The sequence below is a fragment of the Tupaia chinensis genome, unplaced genomic scaffold (genome assembly GCF_000334495.1).
Source record: "Tupaia chinensis unplaced genomic scaffold, TupChi_1.0 Scaffold000362_1, whole genome shotgun sequence".
In the NCBI taxonomy this organism is placed as follows: Eukaryota; Metazoa; Chordata; class Mammalia; order Scandentia; family Tupaiidae; genus Tupaia; species Tupaia belangeri.
Genome location: NW_006159859.1, coordinates 1,955,811 through 1,981,409, shown reverse-complemented (window position 1 = coordinate 1,981,409; position 25,599 = coordinate 1,955,811). Strand labels below are relative to the sequence as shown.

Sequence of the window (25,599 nt, the reverse complement as noted above, 5' to 3'; positions counted from 1 at the left end):
CATTAGCATTGGAATCACCTGGCATGTATGTCACAAAAACAAATTCTTAGGTCCTGTCCAGACACAGTACATCAGAATATCTTCATTTTTTTCCTGGGAACAAAAGCTGCAAAACTGTGTGTTAGGGTACTGTGAAGGCAGCACTTAGCTCTAACTAAAGTGCTATATATAAAGGAAATCATATTTGTTAGTGAACTGAAGAGTTAATTAAAATTTAAATCAAGGACTGGCTCTGTAGCTTAGTGGTAAAGGGAGCTGGATCACACATGCCCAACCGCAGAGTTCAAATCCCACCCAGCAGCTTGAAAGTCACCAAAATACTGACGGGCTGCATAAAAGGAGGAGATGGGATTGTGGCATGACATGTGACCCTCAGGGGTGTTTTCTCCTTTTCTGTCTCCCTCTTTCTCTGGTGAGCCCACAATCAAAAGTTCTAAGAACTATATGAGAGGACTTCAACAAGTTCATGTGAAAATGGAGTTAAAGTCTGGGTTTATTTTGACACACAAAAAGTTTGAAACCCATGCAGTTTTTTCATAATGTGTATTTTCCAAGAACTTTTTGAAATCCCTTTATATTCTGCATTGCTCCTTACTTAAGTAATACCACCCACAATACGTTATGACATTTGAGTATTTCATGACCTGTATTCAAGATTGATTAAGCCCACATTGGGTTTACTTGAAGAATTGTAATCAGTACCAGTTGCTAAATATTAGCAGTGAGACATCCCTCAGCACTAGACTCTTGAGTGTGATTAAAAAAAAAAAAGAATCTAATTGTAGGGGGTGGCATGGTGGTTAAGACAGCTAGATCACACATTATTGACTGTGGTTCAAGTCCCAGACCTGGAGGCTTAAAAATCATACGTAGCAAGCATGCATGCCCACAATCCCAAGAGGAGAATGGAGGAGAACGAATTGCTTCATGGCCATCCCCCTGGGAGGTGATTTCTCACTTTCTGTCTCTCTGTCTGATGAGCACACATGCCCTCTAGCAAGTTAAAAAAAAAAAAAAAACCTAATTGTGGAAGGATTAATACAATACCTTAAAGTAGTTCTTTGTTTATATGAGTCCAGCTACTTTTAGTGCTTTTTGGCTCTAGAGGATAGTTTTGTGAACATTTCATCAGCCTGGGCTATGCTGGGAGAAAAACCAACCTAAGAGATATGTAATGTAAGAGAGACCATGTTCTGTTTATCAGGTTTTTTGTTTGTTGTTTTAAATGCAATTAAATGGCACAGAAGGGCAACTAAATTACATTGGTTTAATTGCATTTGAAACAAAAGCTATTTGGGATTCAGATGGAATTTTCCGAATCTCAGCCTGTTATAATTTTTCTTTTCTTTTTCTTTTCAAGATCAGCCCTGACTTCTACTTTTGACACAGAGGGAGTCTAGAAGTACCAGAATACCCACCATAAAATCACCGGGATTTGAAAGGCAGTTGGAATGTTAAGTTCCTCCCTGTATTAGTTGCTCATGTTTTGTGAATTGTTTTTCATCACCTCCCTGTGAGCAAGAGAGTTTGTTCTTGTAGGCCGAGGTTTCACTCCTTCTGTTTTTGGAAAATGATCATGCTTCTTAGGCAAGGGGATCAATTACTCTAAAAAGGCCAGGCTACTGACCCTTTGTCCTAGGATGGCGTTGGAGAGGAGGGATGAGGACAGCTGGGAGCTGCACCCTCATAGGTCAGCTGGTTCTGTCAGAGCCCCACAGTTGCAGGGCTGAAGTGGCTAGTCTCAGGGGTAGGGCTGCCAACTGTTCCACTTTCTGGGGAATAGCCTATTTAAGCTTCAACTATCCTACTAGAACCTTTCTCAGGATACCAACTACCCTATTCTGAGAGCGTATTTGCCTTACAGGCATTTCTCCATAGCCTTCTTTATATTGCTCAGTGCACCATATTCCTTAAGGTGGATATCAGTACTTTGCATTCAAGACAGTACCTTTTTAGGAGAGTCTCAAAGCCACTATTGGGTTGTTTTTTAAAAATTTTGAAGCAATCTTGTTGAATGGTTTCACCTTTGCGTACCACTAAACAATGCTAACAGAATAGATAAACACAAATCGGGGGAAATGGGCAAAGAGGCTGGAGAATGTAAACGTACAAAGTTATGGGAAGAAACAGCTATCTCCAGGAAGCTTGGAAAGATATTTTTTTATGTTTAGATGAGATTTATGCAGACACGGCTTCTTTTTCTGTCTTGGTTGTTGTCCATCCCTTAAACTAGGATTCATATTAATAGCACAATAGAACTTGTTTGATTATTGTGTATTTTCCTCCTTGGAAGTTTTCGAAATAGTACCTACTGTCTATTGAATACCCTCTACAATAATACTAACATCTAACATATGTCGAATACTTCCTTTGTGTCGGGCACTGTTCTGTATATATATGAATATCGATTTATTTAATCTTTACAACTTGTGCCATCTATCTATTGTGGTCTCTATTTGGCTGAGGTACTGAGACAAAAGAGAGGTTGAATCACTTGTATAAAGTCTCACAACTAGCAGAAGCAGGCTTGGGATTCAGAGGCAGGCAGTTTGGCTCCAGAGTACCCATGGGTAACCACTGCAAAATGCCCCTCTGTGAGCTTGGTGTTTATGTGCATTATCTCACATGAGCTTACATACATGACGTTCATTTAAGAAACACTTTTTTTCTCCCTTTAAATCAAATCATAACAGTTTCTTTTTATATTTAAAAATTTGGGGGGCAGGCCCTGTGGCCTACTGGTTAAGGGAATCAGATCCCATACGGCTGACTACATGATCTGAGTCCCAGACCCGGTAGATTGAAAATCACACCAGGTGCATGCACATGCATGCCTCCAATTCTGATGGGGTGGAAAAATGGAGAATAGATTAGGCATTAGGGGGAGGGTGTTTTCTCCTTTCCCTTTCTCTGTCTCTCTGTCCCTCTGGTGAGTGTACAGGCCTTCTGGCAAATTTTAAAAAATTTTTGAGGAAACAATGTCTTCTGCATTATTCTATAATTTGAGGAGTTTGTCTTCCTTACTATTCCCTTTTCCCTGAATTTCTCTTGTATAAATTAGCACAGTCCTAGTACTATGCAATGCCAGCTGGCTGCAGGTGGCAGGTATTTAAGGAACTTGGTCTAGTGCATTATGGGTATCGGTTCAATGGAAACTAGCAAAATGTTGAGCCCCCTCTTACCATTTATCAACTTATAAGTAAAACAGAGGAAGAAAATGAAAACTGCAGCTTTTCCTCATGTACCCTGTTTACAAGAATCTATCATTTGAAGTTATCAAACTCTTAGACTTTTCAATATTTTGTCATTTGATTTAGAAGGTTTAGTGTAACTTTTGAGCTATTTCTGAAACATGTGAAACTTATCACTTCTGACGAGCAATTCCTTTCACCTATGACCTGACTCCTTTCGTGATCAAGAGGTACAGTAGCTCTGTGAGTAGATTGAGACCATGGGGCTCTGAGTCTTGGCTCTACCGTTTTGGACAGATTCCTTAACTTTTCTCGACCTCAGTGTTTCTCATCTTAACATAAGATGAGAGAGTGGGGATGTTCTCTAGTCATTTTGGGGCCAGCAGGTGGTGTGGTGGTTAAGGCACCACATTTGGGGTCAGCAGGTGGTGTGGTGGTTAAGGCACTGGACTCCCACATGATCAATTGCTGTTCGAGTTCCAAATCTAGTGGCTTGCTTTCTCTTTTTCTCTCTCTTTCTCTGGTCAAATAAAAGAATAATAATACTAAATTGAATTCTAAAATAAACAATTTTTTTTTTTTTTAGAAAAAGTTTAACATTTGGGGTCTAGCTGGTGGTGTAGTGGTTGTGGCACTGGACTCCCACATGGTTGACTGCACTTCGAGTCCTGGACCCAGTATCTTGAAGCTCATGCCAGGTGCATGTGCATGTGTACTCAAAATCCCAAGAGGAGAATAGAGAAGGGATTGTGGTGTGGCCATGGCCCCTGAGGGGTGACTTCTCACTTTTCCCATTCTGCCCTCTCTGTGTCTCTGGCCACTGCACATGCTCTATAGCAAAAATCTCTCTCTCTTAAAAAAAAAAAGAAAAGTTTAACATTTGTACTTCGAGGAGCACCTAGCCTGCATAATCGTCACATTTTTTTTTTTTTGGAGAGGTTTTCGCCATAGGGCGCGTGCGCTCGCCAGACAGAGAAACATAGAGACAGAAAGCGAGAAATCACCCCCCAGGGAGGATGGTCACCCGCGATCCCTTCTTCTCCATTCTCCTCTCAGGATCTTGGGCACGCATGCACACGTGCCCAGCGTGAGTTTTAAGCCACCGGGTCCAGGATGCGAACCGCAGTCGACTACGTGGGAGTCCAGCGACATAGCCATTACACTAACTGCTGGTTCCCATAATCATCACTTTATTAATGCCTCCATGATTTCTAATAAAGAAAGTCAAACTCTGCCAATATAATGAGTTTTTACAATTAACCGAGAAGCCTGGATCTTCTCTTCTTGAAGTTAGTGATGAGAATGTTCAAATTACATTTAGAATCCATTAGCTTAGTTCCCCCAAAGATATTTTCAAAATAATAATGAGACATCGTTTTGGGGGGAAATTACTGGGAAAATGTTAAGGTATAAAAATGTCTTTGCTGGGAAATCTTTGACAGAAATGACTGCTAAGAACCTTTCACTAAAGGACACTGTGCAGTGCTTGCTGCCTCCAGCACTTCCAGTGTCACAGCTGGGTGGATCTGCAGAGGAACCACTCACTGAGATTCTTGTGGTAACTACTTTAGCGTACACTTGGAATCACTGGAAACTTAAGACACCCTCAACGCTATTCTGTGTAGACTTAATTCTTGCTGAAATGCCTCAAGTTGTTATTGGTTTAGTAGCAAGCCAGGCTGAGTGCCAATTCACTACTTAATAAGAAAGTTCCATAATTAACATTCAGTCCCAATGGCATAAAGCCAAGGGGAGAACTTCCTTTTATGGAGTGACTTTATTTTTTAAAATCACATTCCTCCCTTTTCCCAGCCCATGAATAACACCTATTCATCTTGTAATAAGAAATGAAAGAATTTGGGGGAACTCACACAAAATCATTACCAAATCCATCTTTTTAACTTACAAAAGTGTTGCTTTCACAGACTGGTTTTCATTTCTAACATGCTGTCACAACACCTTATTTTATGATTAGTAATCTTAAGGAATTGGAGTCCTTCCTAATGCCACTTAATGATCTCAGAGCAGTCTGTAAGTCATACACAGAGCAGACTCAGTGAATGGGTTTGGTGGCTACACAATGGGCAGGTCTCAGGGGTGGGATTCCAGGGCCTACTACTGTAGAAATCAGGTGGGATTGTAGGTGGCACTCAGGGGTTGTCTGTCAGGCAAACGCCTAACTCTAACTCAACCCACTGCTTAAAAGTTTAGTAATTGTTGGATAAGTTATTTAGCTTCTCTGAGCTTCAGATACCTCATCTGTAAAATGGGAATAATACTTTCCTTCTTAGGGTAATTCTGAAAAACGAGTGAAATCACAAGACCCAGCTGTGGTGGTACAGGGGTAGGATATTGCTGCATGATGCCGTAAGCACATGGGAGGCCTGGTTTCCAATTCTAGGTTGATCGAAACATGCTGGCTGCACCCATGATCCTGGCTGGCTAGCAGGCTCGGAGGAGATCATGGCCTGGTGAGACTCTGTTAAGGGTACCTGTCTTTCTCTCTCTCATGAAATAAATAATCTTTAAAAAATAAAATCACAATATCATCAGTTAAGAATGGAGGTTGCAATAGACAGAATCCAGGCTCCAATAACCATATGTGATCTTAGGCAAGTTTTTCAGCTCTTTATGCCTTAAAAACCACATCTATTAACTATAAAATGGGGATAATGATGGTCCTATCTGATAAGGACTACTGATTAAAAGTGATAATCTATGATAGGTACTTGACACAACTCAGACTGCAAAGTTTGTGCTCAGTTAGTTATCTATTGTTAGAGCTTATGTAAATATTTCATGCAGATTCTGGCATGTAGTAAAAACTTGATATATTAACTCCCCCACTCCCTCCTGCCTTTCTTCAGGCCTCTGAGGAGGTCCGAAGCTCCCATAGCTCCCATCCCCACCCAAGACCATAGTGACTGGACCATAATGCTTGATTCAGGGCTGTCACACAGTCTTGAAAACAGATTATTCCACCAAATAAAAGTATCAGAACTTTGACTCCTAAAGTGTATCTTGAAAAAAAACAGAACTATGTGGTTTTGTTATTTACTTCCAAGAACTATTTTTGTTTATTCCTATCAATAGGATGTGCAATTTTTCAACTCAGGGCCAGTTATAATCCTTTGAGTTTTACATATTTTTTTAATGAACAAACCATGATCAGTTATGAAGTTCCTATGAACAAGTAGAAGCTGTGAAGGTAGAATTTCTCCATGGTACCTTTGAATGTTATTGTCTTAAGTATTATTATTATCAGGTAGAAGAAGGAAGGTAGGCTGGAAAGTGGGTCCTTATGATATTTTGGTGAGGGGCACTGAATTTATATTTCACCAATGATAAACACACATAATACAAATTAGCATATTAAGAATGAGATAGAAGAGACCAGCATGAGAAGCTTTCCACTTAGAACCCAAAAATAAAAATTTGAAAATCCTATGTCTGAATAACAAAAATGTACTTATACTGTAGGGCCCTGTGAAAGTCTAACTTTCTCTCCTTGTTTTTGAGATATATCTTACTAACTGGCAAACCTTTGGTAAAACCAGGAACCTGAGAAATGTCTGACAGGATATAATAGTTTGATTAAATTTCTCTTCATTTGCCTCTGAGTACTTACATGATTACCAAGTTCCCAGTGGTGGTTTAACATACAAATATACAAATATATTTGAAATAGATCCAGCAGCTTGGAAATCATGCTGGGCATGTGTGCATATATGCCCAAAATCTCAAGAGAAGACTTGGAGAAGGGATTGACACTTGGGCATCCCCCCGTGTGTGTGTGTGTGGGGGGGGTGATTTCTCACCTTCTCTCTGTATCTCCTGTAAGTGTACATGCCCTATAGCAAAAATCTTTCCAACAAAAATTTAAACCCACTAAGAAACTGGCTGCCCTGATACCATTAATTAGAACTAATTAAAGGGCTCCCCCAGATGTGTTTTTATCGGCCTCATGTTGAAAGGATGACCTGAAATTTTCATACTATATTTATTTAAAACCATAGACAGATAAACAGAGACTAACTTTTTGGGCAATTTTGCCTAGTGTTTAGATCTTATGGGAATTTCCTTGCTTGTTTCATGGCACTGGGCCAGCCCTGGTGGGAAGTTCAGAGAAGAATGCAATTCTGCTTTTTCCCAGAATACTTGTTGACTAACCCAGCGACAATAAAGTGTTTCACGAGTCTTTGTGTTCCCAAGAGTCCAAAGATATGGGGACATAGGACCAGCGAAGGTCAGTGTTTGTGGGAATGTAATATTGGTTCTTAGATTTACATATTTTTCTTGTGAACTTATAAAAAAAAATTTTTTTAATTCAACAGCTCCAACTTTAGGAAAGAATAAGCTCACACCCTACCACATTCTTCTAGAAGCATTTTAAGCATTTAATTTTTCAGAAAACAATCTTTTCATTTTGATGACCATGACTTTAAATACCCTTCCTGCAGGGCCTTTGGTGACTCATAGCTACTGATTTCAGGAACGTACCCTTAGAATGTGGGTGCTTGCACGTTCTCTAACTTATAACTGGATGAAATGAGACATGGCAAGGGGCTTTTATTTGAAAGGTTAAATCCAAACTCAGACACTATCAGCCACGTGTCTCTCCTCTTAAAAGGCTTCACTGGAAAAGAGCCACACAGAGTGTTTGACAGATCTTTCAGCAGCAAAATGACTTTCAAAGTTCTCTAGCCTATGAACTGCAAATAAGAAAATGGTCCCACATAAAAGTTCACCCCCTTAAATATAGGTCATTTGTTTTTGACATCTCAGATGTGATCCTTGCTGCTCGGCTAGTATGTAGCCTATGTGGTAATACCCAGCTGTTCCACAATGCCTCCTTTTTAAAACAGTTTAATTTACTATGTAGGAGAGTTAAATAACCCTGGCTTATTTTAAAGAGCTATTTGTAACTCATATTGATTTTCCTATTTTTAAAATGAGTTGCTTCTCATGAAGATTAAATGAGATAGTCAATGCAAAGGCTTGATACATGTATCATTAACAATTGCACTAGATGTATTTTGATGTGCAAAGTGGTGTGGTTTTTTGTTTTGTTTCATTTTCTTAATTCCTAGAGGGTGTCTACACTGACCAGGAAGAAACAAAAAGGGTCAAGTGAAGAAAGCACCTCCCACTCCCCACAATGGGGCACGGTCACATCACAATCACTTCTCTTCCATTTCTCTATCCCATCAGGATTTGCCGCACATGCACACACATCGTTGGCATGATTTTTAAGTTGCTAGGGCCAGGATTTGAACCACATTTGGCCATGCAGGATCCAACTCCCTTAACCACTACACTACAGGTCCAGCCCTTGGGAACAAAGTTTTATGTGCTCTAGAATGACAACTCAAATGTGTTTTATAAAACATATTCCTAAAAATGTATGCTTTACACTGTCAATGAAGAGCCCAAGTCAGAGACAGTGCATCTTTTCCTCTCTCAAAACAAAATGTGCCTACTATTAAACTATTAGAAATGATATAGTAAATATTCTAAAGTTAAAGTGGCAAAATGCTGACATTAATAAGCTTACCATTTCTGTGATTCGATCTGCCCTCTTATAAGACTGAAGAGAATATTCAGAACTTATATTTACATATCACCTTTTTTCCTCCTAGAATCTATAATGTTATGTACCCACCTCAACACGTTCCTGTTAGGAAGAGAGGTATGAGACACCATCAAGGGGAAATTTGTGGAAAGAGACATTTGTCTAAGCTCCTGCAGCGAGTCAGTGACTGTGATTACCTTTTTGTTTATATTCTCATGCCCATAGGAACCACATAGCAGATGCCTATGGGTGATCTACATTAGGCACCTAACTTATCATAGACACTCAGTCCATGGTCGTTGCTATTGTGCCCACAAGGAAAACTGACTTCATGGTGCTCTGCCTAGAAATTAATCTAACAAATGACAGAGGTAGCATCCTAAAAACTAAACAAAAACTTCCTCCCAAACTCTACAACCAGCAGACCAACCAATCATACTACCACCATCACAACAAAATCAATAATACTCAGATTATGAAGGGTGCCCAGCAGGAAGGAAACTGGTGTCCAAAGTCCTAACCCTCCATCTGCTGCACCAACAGCACTTCTAGAGCCTGAATGTGAAAGATGGCACAGAGCTCCTTGGTGGAGGAAGAAGAGGGAAAGGAAATCGCTCTTACTCCATGAAGCTGGCTTGATCTTTTGCCCTCCCACTTCCCATACCCTCAGAGTGAGGTCAGACTCTGCTATGGATACTGTTGTGGAGAATTTCCACCCCTTTTCTAAAAACTGAGAGTGCATAGTCATGAGGAGGTCTATACTACCAGTTCCCAGTTAAGGTTACAGGTGTTTTGCCCACATACCCACCATGTTCTTTAACAACTTTTTGGGAACTCCAAATAGTTCCAAGATGACTAGAAGACATAGTCATGTTTGATATGTCTTTAGTCATCAATTCCAAATAGTGGCTCTGTTAAAACTGCCACCTGTCCAACAGGAAATAGACCGAAAACACTTCTCATTCCTACATGCCACAAATCAACCACTGGGCAACTGGCAGTATGTCTGGGTCATGACTATCCTAGGATAATTTTGAGCCCATGATCTCAAATGGATTACCTGCCTGTGGTTCCACGTCATTCTTCTAACTCATGCTGTTCTTCAATGCTATGTTAAGAATGCAAGGTTATAAAACATATCTCCTTTCCTGCTTCACCTTAAGAAGCCTTTTTTGGCTGTTCTATTAGAAAAGAATGCAAAATGCACAGCATTCAACACACTTCCTTCGCAGGGAACAAGTAATACAAGTTGTGTTACATAATGGAGACACAGCTTTTTCCTTTCTGCATTATTCTTTGTAATTGATTTCCCAATGGTAAATAAAAGACTAAGCTATATCCTGTGGTTGTAACCTCCAGGTAAACTGCCACCAGAGACAATGGGAAATTTCCCAGAGAAGAGCAGAAGAATCAGCTCCATTGTTCTGAAGCTGACTTCATTCTCTTCTGCATGTTCTATGTTTCAGGAATAACAGGGTTTGCAGTTTTACAGCCTACCAAGAAACAGATATATTCACAGAAGGGAAATTCAGATATTATACTCACAAAAGGGAAATTCAGATATTATGGGAGTGATATGAGAGAGTTATCAGAGAACTAACTTAGGTCAGATGAGCTCAAACAAGGAAGATTTAAAAAAACATGCATTAAACAGATAAAGAAGAAAGTAATATTTTAATAGGATAGTGAAAAATATAGCAGATTGACAGTGACAGCAGAAAAAGAACAGAATACAGATATTTTCAGAGGATTCGAATGGTACTATGTACCCTCCAACCAGGCAAGCTTTCATGAGAGGTCTCTAAACATATCTCCTGCATAGAGTAGATGGCTTTCCTTGGAGCTGTCATAAATGCTTTATAGTTCTCTACATTAATTCACGTTGAATATTTTCCAGGGTTGGTCAGACTCGTACTTAAAATAGATATGAGAAAGGTCTTCAGGTTTACTTTCAGTAACATTATTAACTTCATAGCCAGCTGGATGATGACATGGTGTGTGAGCCTCCACATTTACAAGGTAACCTTGCCCGAATTATCCTGGTCCATCAAATATAAATAATAAAGTGAAGGTGTAGGAATAGAATTGCAAGGAACAGTGGGAGAAGCAGTTGTCAAAAAGCAAAATGATCACAAGGAAAAGCATCTGTGAGGTCACGCATACATGATGCTAATAATGATGTGTTCTCACCCAACAGTCTTCACGCACCTGGGGTTCCACATGCTTCACAACCAGCCCTTGTAGTGAGTAACCTGTCAGGTCCCAGTCATGTGACTTCCCAAGGTGAAACAATAGCCACTTATAACTATATGTGCATCTTGCTTTTTTAAAAATATACGTTACTTCATTACACTGAATTCTACCACTTGCCTCAGCTGAGGAAAACAAATTTATGCTTTCATAGGCAATTGGAGATGTACTCACTAAGTTTCTTAAGTAACTGGGGAGGGAGGATGAGAATCATAGCTAAGGATAATGATCCTTCCTACCCTATACCAATTACCTTCAATAAGTCTTCTGAAATTAGTTAATGTAGGTAAAAACATCTTACAAAGAATTAATCCATAAGAAGTGCCAGTAATGATTAAGACCCTCTTTCGTACCCACCTCTTACTAAACTATATACATCCTAACAATTCTGAGGACCTTTTTCGCAATATCAAACAGGTGACTGAGGTCGACAGACCAGAGCTTATTCCTGTCATTATTCCCTTAACACTAGTGATAAAGATAAAGCACTATTTAATAGGGAAATTTCAGTCAATATGTGTTATATTTTCACTACATTTGAACCTTTTTATCTTAGGAGCACAACTATTATGTTACATAAAGACTGTGTCTTGATGTTTGGTAATACTGATCACTGTCTGTCTTGTGGCAAAAGCATAAATCCTAAGTATCCTGCTTACTTAATACAATGGCACATGTCTCTATTGGGTGCTCCCAGATTTTCTAAGTGTGCAAAGAAGATAAAAATGTTTTAAGTCAATCTGAGTTGGATTTCTGACTCCTTAAAAATATGATGCTTCTTGGACCCAGATTGGGAGGTGACATATCTGAAATTAAGTAAGCTGAGGACTTGCTAGGCATTCTCAGAGACTCAAGTAACACTGCAAACAATTCATTTCAAGCAAAGTGGGCACTCAGCTTCAAGCTACAAGATCACTCTTCCACAACAGATGGTTTCCACACCTGCACTGTGACACCACTTTTCTTGGCTGAGAACTTCGGCCTCGGTGCCACAAAGTAGGATGATGAGGCTGATTCTTGCTTTGGAGAGCTGGGAACGCCCACGGGCACTGGGGATGCACTGACTGGTGAGGTGGCCTCTGCAAAGAAAGCAGGCTGAGAGGTATAGGCTGGCACCGAGTACACCGATGATGCCTGCACACTTGTGGGTGAGCTAGCATTGACCGCCCGGGGCGGAAGAGCATGCTTAATGACTGGGGCTGAATTGACTTTGACTGATGACTTTGCGGGGAGGCCATCCTTTGCATCTGGAGGTTGGAAAGTAAACAAGGATGCGTTGAGCTGATAAGGTTGATGCTTCATCACATCCAAAGCATTGAGTGGTTTCTTTCCCTTTTTCTTGCTTGTTTTGGAGGCCTGTGGAGCTGATGGCTGAGACTTGAGGGCAGCCAGCGGGTAGGAGGGGGAGTGGATAGGATTATAGGCCATGGGAGGAGGCGCTCGCACATTGGAGGAGTACTTCCAACTGGCTGGGAGAGATGGTGTGGGAGACTGAGCTCGAGTATGGGCCTGCACTGTGTCTGAATCCACCACGTACTTTTCCATTCTCGACTGCCTTTTAGCAAAGAGTTGAGCTCCTTTCCCACTCATGCCAGGAAGCTCATTGGATGGTCCCACTGCACTGGCAGGTGCAGCGTTGACTATGGGTGTAGGAGCTGGTGGCTTGGGCATGTAATTCTGACTGGCTACTGCTGCTTGCTGCCCTCTGAAGGGACCAGCCATGTTCAGAGCACTCGCGGGCCGGGCAGCAGGGTAAGAAGGCTGGGCTATTTTGATGGAGGAGACAACGGTGCCCTGTGATGGGTTGGACACCGGGAAGGCAGGAGGTTGGGTTGGAGCTGCTCCTGGAGACCAGACTGGAGAAACTGGAGTTACTGGTTGGGAGGCTGTGGACTTGACTGCAGGCTTTGGAGCAACGGGAGGAGGGGTCTTCTGTTTAGCAGAGGAGCTTTGCATGAAATTACAAGCCTCTGCTCCCAAGCTGAGGTAGTCTTCTTCAGGTCCGGAATCGCCTCCAGCTCCAGTACCCCGTTTGCCTTCTGAATTCTGAAGAAGTGACAAGAGTTCAGGATTGGGGCTTACTTTGGGCTCTTTGAAAGTAAACATGGGTTTCGTGGTGCTTCTCCTTTTGGCCTCCTGCAGTATCCCTGTTCTTTTGGCTGGCACAGCGATCCTCTCATCCCGGGAAGCTATTCGCTCAGATGAATCATAGAAGGCGGGCTGGGACCATGGGGCAGGCTGGGGCCACGGAGGGGGCTGTGCTGGCCCAGCGACTGGACTCGAGACCCCTCTGGAGAAGGCGTCCGGTGGAGGAGTGATGGCAGAATAAGGTGGAGGCGCAGGAAAGTCAGCGATCGGACTTGCCACGCTTCGGGTGGGGGAGAAGGGCGTGGGCGGCTGGTTCACAGAGCCCGGGAACGGTCTGGCTGTTCTATTCATCGGGTTCATCCTCTGGGCCTCTGCGGTCTCCGACACCCCACTGAAGCCATTGTGCTGGGGCACGTGGCCACGGCCATGGCTCACCTCAATGTAGCTTTTGCTCACAGAGCTCTGCATTCTCACCGATTCTTCTTCCTTCCTTTGGTAAGACGTGGCAGTTCTCAGGCCATCCACCTGGGCAGCATCTGGTTCCCTGCCTGGCATTCCACCCACCCTCTCCTCTTCTTTCTGGGCCGTGATCTGATCCATTCTCTCCCTCCTCTTGGCAAACATGAGGGCTCCCTTGCCTGTGGTGTCTGGCAACATCTCCATCTTGTCCCCTCTGTTCAGTTTCTTTTCAATGTCCCCCAGTCCAGAATCCCAGTCAAAGTTCACCACGTGTGTGTTGTCGTCAGTGTCAGACAATAACTCTTCATCCACCTCTGATTCGCTTGTGCCAAGAAATGCGACTTCACATGTGTCCTCCTTGTCGCCTTCCTCCTCCTCGTCTGCCTCACGCTCAAGCTCACCGGTCCCGTAGCTGACTAGGGTATATTTCCTGGCCCTCCGACGGCGCTTCTTAAACATCAACACCCCCTTGGAGTTGGGGTTGGGGGCATCTGTCAGAAGGAGAGCAATGCTTTTGCATTTAGATTTTGCTTCTTTCACCTGCTTTTCTGACAGGCTCTCACTCCTCCTGAGCCCTAGGAAAGGTACAAAAATTATATTAAGTTGATGAGTTCAAGGAAGATACCTCAACAACCCAGAAATGGACTGCCCCTGGGGAAAATGAATATGTAAAACATTCTTACGGTTGAGTACTGAACTCTGAAGAAATTCAACTCATTTCTCTCTTATTTCTTTTAAAATGGATACTTGTATAACAATATAGGCTAGACATAAAATTATAGTATGCCCTGTTCTATTTGTTCATGTAAATACCTGTTTATGTATGCTGATTAAGAATAGATATTTCATACATTTGTTTCCCTATACAGACTCTTATGCTTTAATGATAAAAAGTGGCTAGTAAAAGTCAGTTTATAATTAGAATTTAAAAGGTCATAATTTAAGGTTATAATATTTTCTGAGAAACAAAATAAGACATATATTTACTTACATATTTAAAAAATAAAATGTCAATATGAAACTGTATGAAAGATTTTAAAAGGGAGGTAGGTTTCTTACATTTAAAAACTTTTTTGAATGTCTTAATGTAGTGAATTTTGATATTTAGCTCTGTCTCCTTTTTCTTTCTTTTTCCCCCCACTTGACAATTGCCTACATCTTTCCATTCATAGCTACTGAGTTACTAGATTCAAAACATTGAACTAATAGTTAAAGGTATTGAATCAATAACTTGTTATAATTCAGAATACTAATTATTGTGAATACAGCATATCTAAAAAAAACTCTACAATGTTTTCTAGACAAATTGGAAAATGTATCATCATTTTGGAAATATACTACTACTTTAATTGAAGTAAGAACAAGTGTAAATTTAAAAATTACTTGACTTGTGATTCTTTTCACTGCTTATAAAAACTGATGTAGTAATGAAGTCATCTAAAACAAGTTTGGCCATTATAAAGTAAAATTTTATTTTCAAAATTTTTTTTATTATTACTATCAAAAATAAATTGCTGAATTAATTTATAGTGTCAGTTAATTTCAATCATGTTTTCAGTGATATCATTCACAATTAAATTTTTAATTCCTCAAAATAGTTAAATGGAAATTTCAGAAAAATTTTTTTAATATTTTATGATTGAAAATGAGCTCTTTTTCCTCACTGGAAATAACCCATCAGACTTAATGGCTAAGTTTTTAAAAACAAAATATAATCAGAGGAAATAATTTTGTAACAAAAGCACAAATGGTGAACAAATTTTATGGAGAGAAAATAGTTTTTAAAGGTGGTAATTACTGCATTTAATTCCTTTTGTGACTAGTGTTACACAACTTATTATTAAATTGACAGTCACAGTTGCACAGTTGTTGCTAACTTCACCGCCAACACATAAAGTATGTGAATGCTGTCTTAATACTCATGTTTACTATGCTATAAATGTGAAGATGGCATACAGATGCTTAAAGTATAAGAAATGATTAACAGCACTTGCCAATAAAGCTACAAATGGTTATGCTAAAAATATGCTACAAAAGGAATAACAAGATTTAGTAGACCACTTTGACTAACCAAGTTCATTGGTATTGCATATCATTCACATAGTCAAATGCCTTTGCCTCTACAACCTCAAATGAAGTTCCAAAATTTGAAAAAAATAATAAATGAAAGAAAACAACAAAAATTGTTAACACATAAATGCAATTTTTATCTCGACTCTCCTTTCTGTCCTCATTCCCCTGGGTAAAACAAATGCCATAAAAAACTTTGAAATTAAGTATAGTTTATGTCTGGAGACATATAAATGCCCCCACATGGGCCTGGAGACTGACTTCTGTGTCTAGAAGGTAGATGAGACTCTTTGCAGTCGAGTGAAGACTTACAAAACGGAGGGGATCATGTAACTGCTCAGCATTACACATGCCCTTGTCTGTCAAACTTACTTCTGCAAGCATCATCAAGCTGCACAATGATTTTTTTTTCAAGATGAGAATCTGCTTTTAATATCAGTGGTTAAAGACCTCTCGCAGCAGCAAACTTGACCATTTCTGACATTTAATCTTAGCAGCCACAGGACTTCCACAACTCTCGTAAGCTATTTTTAATATAAAATATGGTAACATTCTAAAACAAACGTAAAAGGCACATTGACAGTATTCTTTTCTTTCACTTTGGGAATAAAAAGACGTTCATCAAAAACATCTAAATCTCCTTACAAAATTCACACGTATGGCTTCCAGTTCAGAAATTGATATTCACTACCATGTTGTGTCTGTTATTCTGTGCATTCATTATGTCTTTAAAAAGCCAATGAGAGACATAAGAAATTGTTTTAGAAAAAAGAAACAAATGGATGCAGGCAAGGCAGCAGCAAAGTGCCCTAAACTCCCAAGCCCCCTCTGGTAACCGAGGCACTGACCCAGAGCGAGACTTACGTGCGTGCCGTGCTCTGTGCTTGTGAGGTCTGCTGTGATCCTTTTCCGAGCGTGGATCTTCTCCCTGCTCTGTGCCTTCTGATGAGACGGCAAAGGATACCAGAGAAGGAGGTGCTTCTGACTGCCCTCCTTCCACTGGAGAATCCACACACCCCTTTCCTGCCTGAAGCCTGCACCCTTCCGCCTTCTGCCTGTCGGAGCAGTCGAGGATCACTTCCACCTGGGGCAGCCCCACATCTCCTGCTTCTCTGCCCTGGCCCCCTCTCAGCTCTCCCCCACTGGAGATCTGGATTATCTTGCTGGATCTCAGAGATGGGTCTGCTTTCCTACTAGCAGGGACTGAATTTCTGTGGACAATTCCATCTTGCTGTAAATTAGGGTCTGGGTCAGAAGACTCAGATTTTTCAGCTCCAAGGAGAGCCACTACTGGGCCACCAGAACTCTTGTGTCTTTCTTGTGAAAGGGACAATTGTAGCTCAACCACGGGGCCTGGCTGCCCCACTTCTGTCTTCTCCCTCAAGATAATCTCTGCTGCCGACCGTCCTCTTTGGGAGTCAGGCACCTGGGCAGCCCCCTGGTAGCTCAGGCCTGTTTCTTCTTTCACATTTCCTGCACAGCCAGGACTACTTCTTTGGTCTTCAGCTAAGGGAACTCCGCTCTTGACAGGGGCAAGGAAGAACTCTCTGGACTGGGTCTTTGTGGCTGGTTGAATCTGCAGGGTGGTACTTTCCACGTACTCCTCGTGTGTGAGGTGTTCATGATTGTTGTTTTCAGTTTCAGAGATTAAAGCCTCTCTTATTCCACTGGATGGTCTGCACACAGAAAAATAATTCCAGACAGCTAAATCAGTGTTACACCTGCCAAAGAATTTCCCGACACTTTTATGATGTCTAATACATGATACAGTCAAAATAGTTCCTCCTCAATGTTAATGCAACATATTTGAAAACAGAAGTCAGCAACGTGTTCATATTATTATTTTGAATTTACAAATAAACTTCTCTTTAAAGCACAACAGAGATGTTTACAAAAGATTATAAAATCTAAATTTATCCTAAATTCAGCCTTCTTTTTAAAAGGCACATGTTGTAGCTACATGGGTGCCCTTTTGTGATAATTTGGGTTATTTCTGATAACCATGCTTGTTAGAAGGTAACAAAACATCCCAATTTCTTTGACTAAGTTTGGTCTAGACATTCTAAAGTCTCATAAGCATATCCAACAGCTTCAGATCAAACCTAACTTACACATAATTCATGCAACCCTTTTAGAGGCTGTGTGCTTTCTTGAAAGGAATGAAATAGAAGCTTTTTTTTAAGCTCCAGCGAGCTTGTGTTTTGTAATAAGTGGGCCCCAGCCGAGTACTCTTGTGTAAAGAGAAATCCTTTCCATACTGCAATGAATCATTAAGTCATGGAGTATTTATAATCTGAGATCTCTCCCTTTCTTCTTCCTTCTATTTGAACCTCTCTTGGAGCATTTTCCTTTCAGGATCTCTGAAGTCCAACTCTTCCTTATCTCTCAGCTAGGGAGCCCAGAGCCGTTCACCAGAGTCCTTTGATTTTAACCCTATATAGTCCCAGTTGGTTTGCAAATTTGGGTTTGTGAGAAGCAATGTCAGTCTAGGAATTAAACAACTTCTCTCTAAAACTCTGATGGTAACTCTTAATGCTTTTAAGAGGAAGTGTCATTCAGAAGAGACCTATAAGCTATGCTTTCACTTCTTAAAATTTGTTCTTCTTTTTTTTTAAAATTAAATAGCAGCACGGGGCAGTAGGTGGCATGGTGGTTAAGGTGGTATACTCCCACATGGCCAGCTGCAGTTTGAGTCCTAGACCTGGCTGCTTATTTTCTCACTTTCTCTGTCTCTCTCTGATGAGTGCACATACCCAATAGCAAATAAAAATAAAAATAAATAAAATGTTTTTAAAAGTGGCAGTAGCTATCACTGCTCTTGTCCTCCTTCCTCAGAATGCACACCGACTAATGCAAGAATCATCAATTGAAGGGTGCAAAATCTTACTTCTATTTTTCTTACAGGAACTTGCCTTAATATTGATGTGGTAGTAGAGTTTCAGACTAATGTTCAAAATAATTTACTCTTAACTTTGCTTTTAACTGAATTTAACAAAGCAAAACACAACAAAACAAAAACAACTAAACAAATTGCAGCTTTACCCACACAAGTCATCTGAAAAGCTTTCTGGTGATATAGCATTTAAAAATATTATTGTATTTTAAAAACATGATGACAGCAAATTAGATCATTCTTATGTAGGAAATGATGAATACATTCCATTAAACTGAATTTGAGGGTACCAAAAGGTCAGGGAGCTTTAATTTAGGAAGGCCATGGGATGGAAGTAGATTAGATCACTTTGAATTATGCTAGCACTCAGTTGTGAAGCAGAGAAGAGTAGTTTCAATTCGTTCCAGCCTTTTAGACTGGGATACAAGTGATTGGGCTGGATGAACATTAACATGTATCAGTAGCTAAAGTTAAATGTATATGAATGAATAAAAGTGTCTTAGTTAGACACTAAAAACATTAAGGGCTCTTGCATTCACATTGTATTATTCTTCTTGATTCATTTTGGCCAATTCTTCCAGGTCAAAGCTGCTAAAGCAAGATGAGTCCACCTCCTACATTGTTTTTAATGACCTGTAAAAGCCATGAAGTTCTGGATTTCGTTTTGAGATGAAATGTCCTCCATGTTTTCAGTTGATTTATGCAGGTTAGTGGGTATTACTGGGCTTTTTTATTTTTCCCCTTCTTTTACTTATTTTTTAAAAGATCTGTGATAGGGGCCAGCAGGTGGCATGTTGGTTAAGGGTGCTGGACTTCCACATGGCTGACTGCAGTTCAAGTCCCAAACCTGGCAGCTTACTTTCTTACTTTCTCTCTCTGTCACTCACTTTGTCCCTCTCTGGTCAAATGAAAAATAAATAAATAAATTCTTTAAAAAGTAATGTGATAGATTTTTCCAAAGAAATTATATAGCAATAAAGAATTTATTTTTGAGGAAAGAAATTTCAAAAGCATGAGAGAGAGAGATGAAAACGTCATGCTTTATTACACTCATTCCCCTTTAGTATATATAGGTACTAAATTCCACAATGTGTGTTTCATAATTATATAATCATTTTTAATGTCTAATAAAATTCAAGATAACAGAAGCTTAATGTTAAAAGAGTTTTTTTTTAAATAATCTTTCTCAGTTACTCTGGCCAATAATTCAGGAAATGTAAAAGATTTGTCCTCTTGTGATAGATGACAATGATATGAGTGAGAGAGACATTTAATGGCAGGAAACAATAGTCAGATACCCAGAGCGACAGTAGTGATGATAATGATGATGATGATGGTGACAGCCTTTGGGCTGATTTTAACCTGATATTTCATTGTAATCCCATCAGTTATTTATTTTGCAAAAAGTCAAAATAATTAAGAGAAAATAATGCTAACCATGATTCCACTCACTAAATGTCACAAAGGCTATTTCTGAAAGTAAATCTGTACCTAAGACTTGGCTTTAAACCACCACGTTTTCTCAGTGATAGCCATCATACTCAAAACAAGAACTAGTAGGGAATGTCCCAGCCAACAAATGTGTTCCAAATAAACTACCCCGATTAAGTCAGTAAAGACATTAAAAAGGGAATAAATTAGAAAACATTTTCCCCCTAATTTGGGTATGATTAAACCTTGACAAAAATGGAAGTCTTCAAATATTACACTTGGCCACATTCCTTTAGAATTTTTTTTAATTTGCCAGAGTTGTGCTCACTTGTCAGAGAGAAACAGAGACAGAGAAAGCACCCCGCCACCACCACCATGGGGCCTGGTCACACTGCAATCATTTCTCCTCCACCTCTCCCTCCTTTGGGGATTTTGGATATGTACACATATTCAGAGTATTTTTCAGGTTGCTCCCAGGACTCGAACTGTATAGTTGGCTGTGTAGGATCCAGAGCCTTAACCACGAGGCCATGGGATGGACTTCATTTAGGTCTCTTATTCAGACAAATGGCATCGGGGCCAGCTGATGGTATAGCAGTTACATTACTGGACTCCCACATGGCCAGTTGCAGTTCAAGTCCCAGACTTGGTGGCTTGAAATTCACACAGGGCACAAGGATGTGTTTGTGTGCCCAAGATCCCAGGAGGAGAATGGAGGAGAAGGGATTGCAGAGTAGTCATTCCCCCTTGGGGGGGGGGTGATTTCTCACTTTCCATCTCACTGTCTCTGTTTCTCTCTCTCCCACCCCATCAAACACACAAGCTCTAAGGTAAAAGCCTCTAAAATAAATAAATAAATAAGAAATGGCATCTTTATAAATAAATGAGGTAAAAAACACTTAACATTGGGCTTGATGAGTAAATATTTAGATGAGAAGTTCTGAGAATAAAGCTAGATTCCATTTATTGTCACAAGATGTTGGCCACAGTGAACTCACTTTATGTAGAAATGGGATCACACTGAATGACTTATCAGAGGAGGAACATTGTATGTAGTGTTTCTGCAGTGGAAGCAAAACCTAGAGGGCTTTGAGCTTCTCTATAAGATGTCCTCTGACATCGTCCTAAAGGCTGTTCTCCAGGAAGCCAGAGCTTCCCTCTCTGGATTTATTATAAAGCAACGGTCATGGCTTCAGCTGTGAAGTCAGTATGGACTGTATGGTGATTTGTACTCTGTAAAAATGCTGACGCTATAGGTTTTTTGGGTTTGCCCTTGTTGTTTTCTTTTGTTTTTATGTTTCAAGTTTTCTTCTGTAGTTTTAAACAATTCTATGAGGATGGTGGTATCTGGAGACATGAGATCCGTAAATGACTTGCACTGCTAGCACAAACACTTTATCCTAATTATCTGCTTCTGTCCATATCCAATATTCATTTTACTGGAGGTCCTGACAAGCAGACATCTGGCTCTTTTAATTTTTATTGTTGCTGTTTTCCCTGTCTTATGCATCCCATTTCAGTGAAAGAAAAAAATGTACAGTGCAATAGTTTAACGCAAACATTCCATTTAAAAATTTTTTCTTGATAGAAAGAGGGCATGTGCACTTACCAAAGAGAGACAGAGAAAAAGTACCCTCGACGGGGCATGGTCACCCACAGCCCATATCCTCATTTCTGCATCTCGTTGGGATTTTGGACATGCTCACATGTGTGCACAGTGTGTTTTTCAATCCACAGGGGTTGGAATTCAAACTTCATAGTCAGCCATGGGAGATCTAACTCCCTTAGCCCTTAGGCTAAGAGGCTGGCCAAACACAAACATTTTTAATTTATCTGTGAATCTGGCAATTATAATCAATTGATCTTGCTCCGTTGCAAACATTTTACTCATCAAAAAAGTATTAAAGTATGTTTAATATACTGAGCTTTATAAGGAAATAGTCTAAAATAACTGAAACTTTCAATGAAGGCTTGAATCAAAGAGTTTCAAGGTAATTCTCAATTAATCAGAAAGTTCAGTTAACAGAATTGTCCATTTTTCTAACACTGTTGTGTTTCTATTAAACTATACTGACATTCTACAAAGCACACTCAATTGACCCCATAACTGACAAGTTACACATTTTGTAGAAGCTATTATCATTGCCATGTAGATTTAAGAGAAAAATATCTATTCCCACCAATCTGCTGTACCTTTTGATGAGTATTTGGAGAGAGTCTGTTATGCTCTCCATGAGCTTGATGACTTCAGGGTAGGTTAGGTCTGCACAAGAGTTGCCGTTGATAGACACCACCTCATCCCCTTCACAGAGCCCAGACCCGGAGGCTTTGCTCTGGCTTCGAATCTGATAGAGTAAAAAAGGAGGCATAATTAGAATTCTATGACTTGTAAAAAACCTTGCCACCATCTCTGGAAAACAAAGATGTAAAGTATAAAATTAGATTGGGAGAGGTAAGTCGATCTGAACAATACAAAACCATCCCTGATTTTTAATTTACTTTGATAATCTATAAGACAATCTTAAACTCTTCTTAGACCCCCAACACACACAGACACACACACACTTTATTATGTACTGTCCTGTAAACATTTATTCATAACATTGCAAGTAAACAGAAAATAAAGAAAATAAATCAATGGTAAAGGAGCCAGGACAAAAGACATAAAGAAGAGAAGAATGGGATAGGTGTTTTTATTTGACTTTAAAAATAATTATTTTTCACATAGTGATGTTCTACTCCAGTCAGAGAGTGACTTCTCCTGTTAAAATAAATTTTAGAAGTCTCTCCCATTGCCAAAGAGAATGGAACACTTGAAAATATAAGGAGGAGATGTAGGACAGGGCATCCGGTTTAAGGATGGAGCTGTAGAGCTAAATTACCTGATGGAAAGCATCCCAGCATAGTAAGAAAGTCAGGGAGGCAGGCCACTAGAGAATGTGTCAAGGAGAAATCTGGATTGAAATAAACTATTTGAGATACAATACTAAGAAAACTTTAATGAAAAAGAAAAGAGATTATTTTGTAAAAAATTAAAATGACCCAACTATAAGGACTGCCTCATATTCTAGCACAGAGTGGTGTGGAACGACTGAATAAAAAACTAGAAGAGAAACTTCAGACTTGGAAAGAAGAGAAATTTGAAGGAATAGCACAATGACAGAGGATTCCCATCAGCTCCTTAGTGAGGAATAGCTGAGGTTCATTTTCTGTATGACTATGAGTAAGGGAAAACGTGCTGCTCTTATCCACCTGCTCTTCCAGGTCCATTTCCACCCTCTTCTGGAGGTGAAGGGGCTGCCTTGGGTTCCCTTGCACTGTGGGTCATGGTTGGAGTTGGTCAATAAGAAGCACCAGAAAGAGATCAAAGAGCAAGGGCAACCAGAGGTCAGGGTGTATGTTTTCTCTGCCATGGTGTGGTAAAGGTTCTCTGTCATTGTCTTAACTCTTCTTTCATTTTTTTTTAATTGCCAGAGGATACCTGTGCTCTCCAGAGAGAGAGATGGGGAGAAAGAGAGAGGGAGAAAGTACCCCTGCTCCCAGTAAGGCATGGTCATGGCACAATCTGTTCGCCTTCATTTCTCTATCCTGTCAGGATTTGGGCATGCACATACATAGGCCCAGCATGTTTTCAAGTCAACAGTCCAGGATTCAAACTGTGGTCAGCCATGTGGAATCCAACTCCCTTAACCACTAAACTACAGGGTCGACCCAGCCTTAACTCTTCTTTTGTTTCAATAACATACACTATCCCCTTTCACCTTCAAGGATAGAGTAGTAATAGCTTCCTGCTCTTAACCTGTGGGTTTCTGGATGCTTCTGTCATTTGTTGTTTCTCTTTAGTCTGCCTTCTGTCCCTGAACTTCATCTTCTTGAATACCTCTTTGAGCATGCTACCTATTTCTTGCTGGGACCCTAATTTATAGTAATGAGCTTAGATTTCATTTTATAATATGAAATTAGTCATTTTTAACAAATCACATATCATGGGACCAGCAGTTAGTATAATGGCTCTGTTGCTGGACTCCCATGTAGTCGACCGCAGTTCGTATCCCGGACCCAGTGGCTTGAAACTCATGCCAGGTGTGTGTTTGTGTGTGCCCAAGATCCCAAGAGGAGAACGGAGGAGAAGGGTTTGTGGCATAGCCATTCCCTCTGGGGGGTGATTTCTCGCTTTCTGTCTCTATGTCTCTCTCTGTCTGTCTGGCGAGCACACGTGCCCTATAGCAAAAACCTATCTAAAAACAAAATAAAACAAAACAAAACATATTATGATCATACAATCTCAAATTTAAGAATACATTAAGATGCTATTCTAGATTCTAGCAAGAGGTATCTCTCTCTGACTATTGAAATTAAGATTCTAAGACCAGAAAGATTGAAACCAGGGAGGGAGTATTTCTTGAAGGACATTTCCATAGCCAGGCTGACTTCTGCCTGGGCATGAAACATATTTCAATTTTTTTCTCTAATGGCTGCCCTTCTGCTAGGTCTTAAATGATAATTGATGTGTTAACTGATATAGGCTCAAAGCTTATGTCTACAAGTGCATTTACATTTACATTTTAAATGATACTCTTGAAAGCAGATACCTTTAGGAGTCCTAGTCATGAACGACATCATTGAAATTTGAAGGGATTCAGTTAGGTTTGTTATGAGAGGGTACATCCTTTTATTGTCATAAGATATAATTTATGGAAGTCCTTTCCCTTTTCTTAGAAATCAGTCTCATTGCTTTTTGGAGGAATAATATGTTAATTTATTGAAAAATAGTATATGAACTCATTATTTCCAGGGCTGTAAAGAAGAAACAAAAACAAGAAAGAGTATTTTCACCTGATTTTGAAAATATCTAACTGTCAAATATAGTTGTTTCATTTTGTCTCATATAAAAAATTTAAAATATTTTAAGTTGTTGGGAAAGTCATGATTTCTTTTTGTTTTTCTATGCAAAAATGCCTCAAACTTTCCAGACAACCCAGTAACTCACCATAAGAGAGCTATTAATAAATCAAGAATAAAATTATACTCAATAATAAACATTGAAGTTAGGGTTAGAATGACTTGTTCATATTTAATTAATTGATACTCATTTATAAAATAAGATTAGGTGGATTATAAAGTTTATTTTTGAGGCATAGAATTATTCACTCAGTGTAGTCAGATACATTAAAATCAAACAGAAAATATGTTCCTTGGAGGACAAAAGAGGTTTTACGTAAACAGATGCATCACCATACTTTGTAATGTATGGTGAATCTTGACCCGACTGGGCCCAATCTCAGGTGGAGGAGGTGTCTCAGCAATAAATTTATTCTGAGTTTTGAGCAACTTTATAGGTTGCAGAGCAAGATGAAAAATGGATTCATGTAAAATAACTTCTCAACTTAGCAGAGCTGTCTATCATCTAAACCCCTATCCAAGCTGCTGGGAAAAGTGCAGTTCATCACTGTGCTTGTCAAGGGGAGCTTTTCATGGCATCCGAATAAGCCAATGCCACCCTGGTAAGAGTCATTAGCATTCCTTCAGAGAATATGATGTCAACATTCAGAATCAACTGCTCTGATTGTGTTTCGTTGACCTTTTACATTTATCTGAACAACAGGAAGCATTTCCCCTCGAGAACCATGTTAAATGTGGGAAAG

The 25,599-nt window shown here is 39.8% G+C and overlaps 1 protein-coding gene across 1 annotated transcript in view; it reads right to left on the bottom strand.

Moving 5' to 3' along the window:
- SYNPO2 (synaptopodin 2) overlaps window positions 1–25,599 on the bottom strand; it is a 159,285-nt gene that overhangs the window by 11,321 nt on the left and 122,365 nt on the right. The window contains exons 2-4 of the mRNA XM_006153098.2: window positions 22,148–22,299; window positions 16,495–17,306; window positions 11,956–14,135 (exon numbers count right to left, since the gene is read on the bottom strand). Coding sequence (XP_006153160.1) covers window positions 11,956–14,135; window positions 16,495–17,306; window positions 22,148–22,299 — 3,144 coding nt within the window. The remainder of the gene's footprint in view (window positions 1–11,955; window positions 14,136–16,494; window positions 17,307–22,147; window positions 22,300–25,599) is intronic.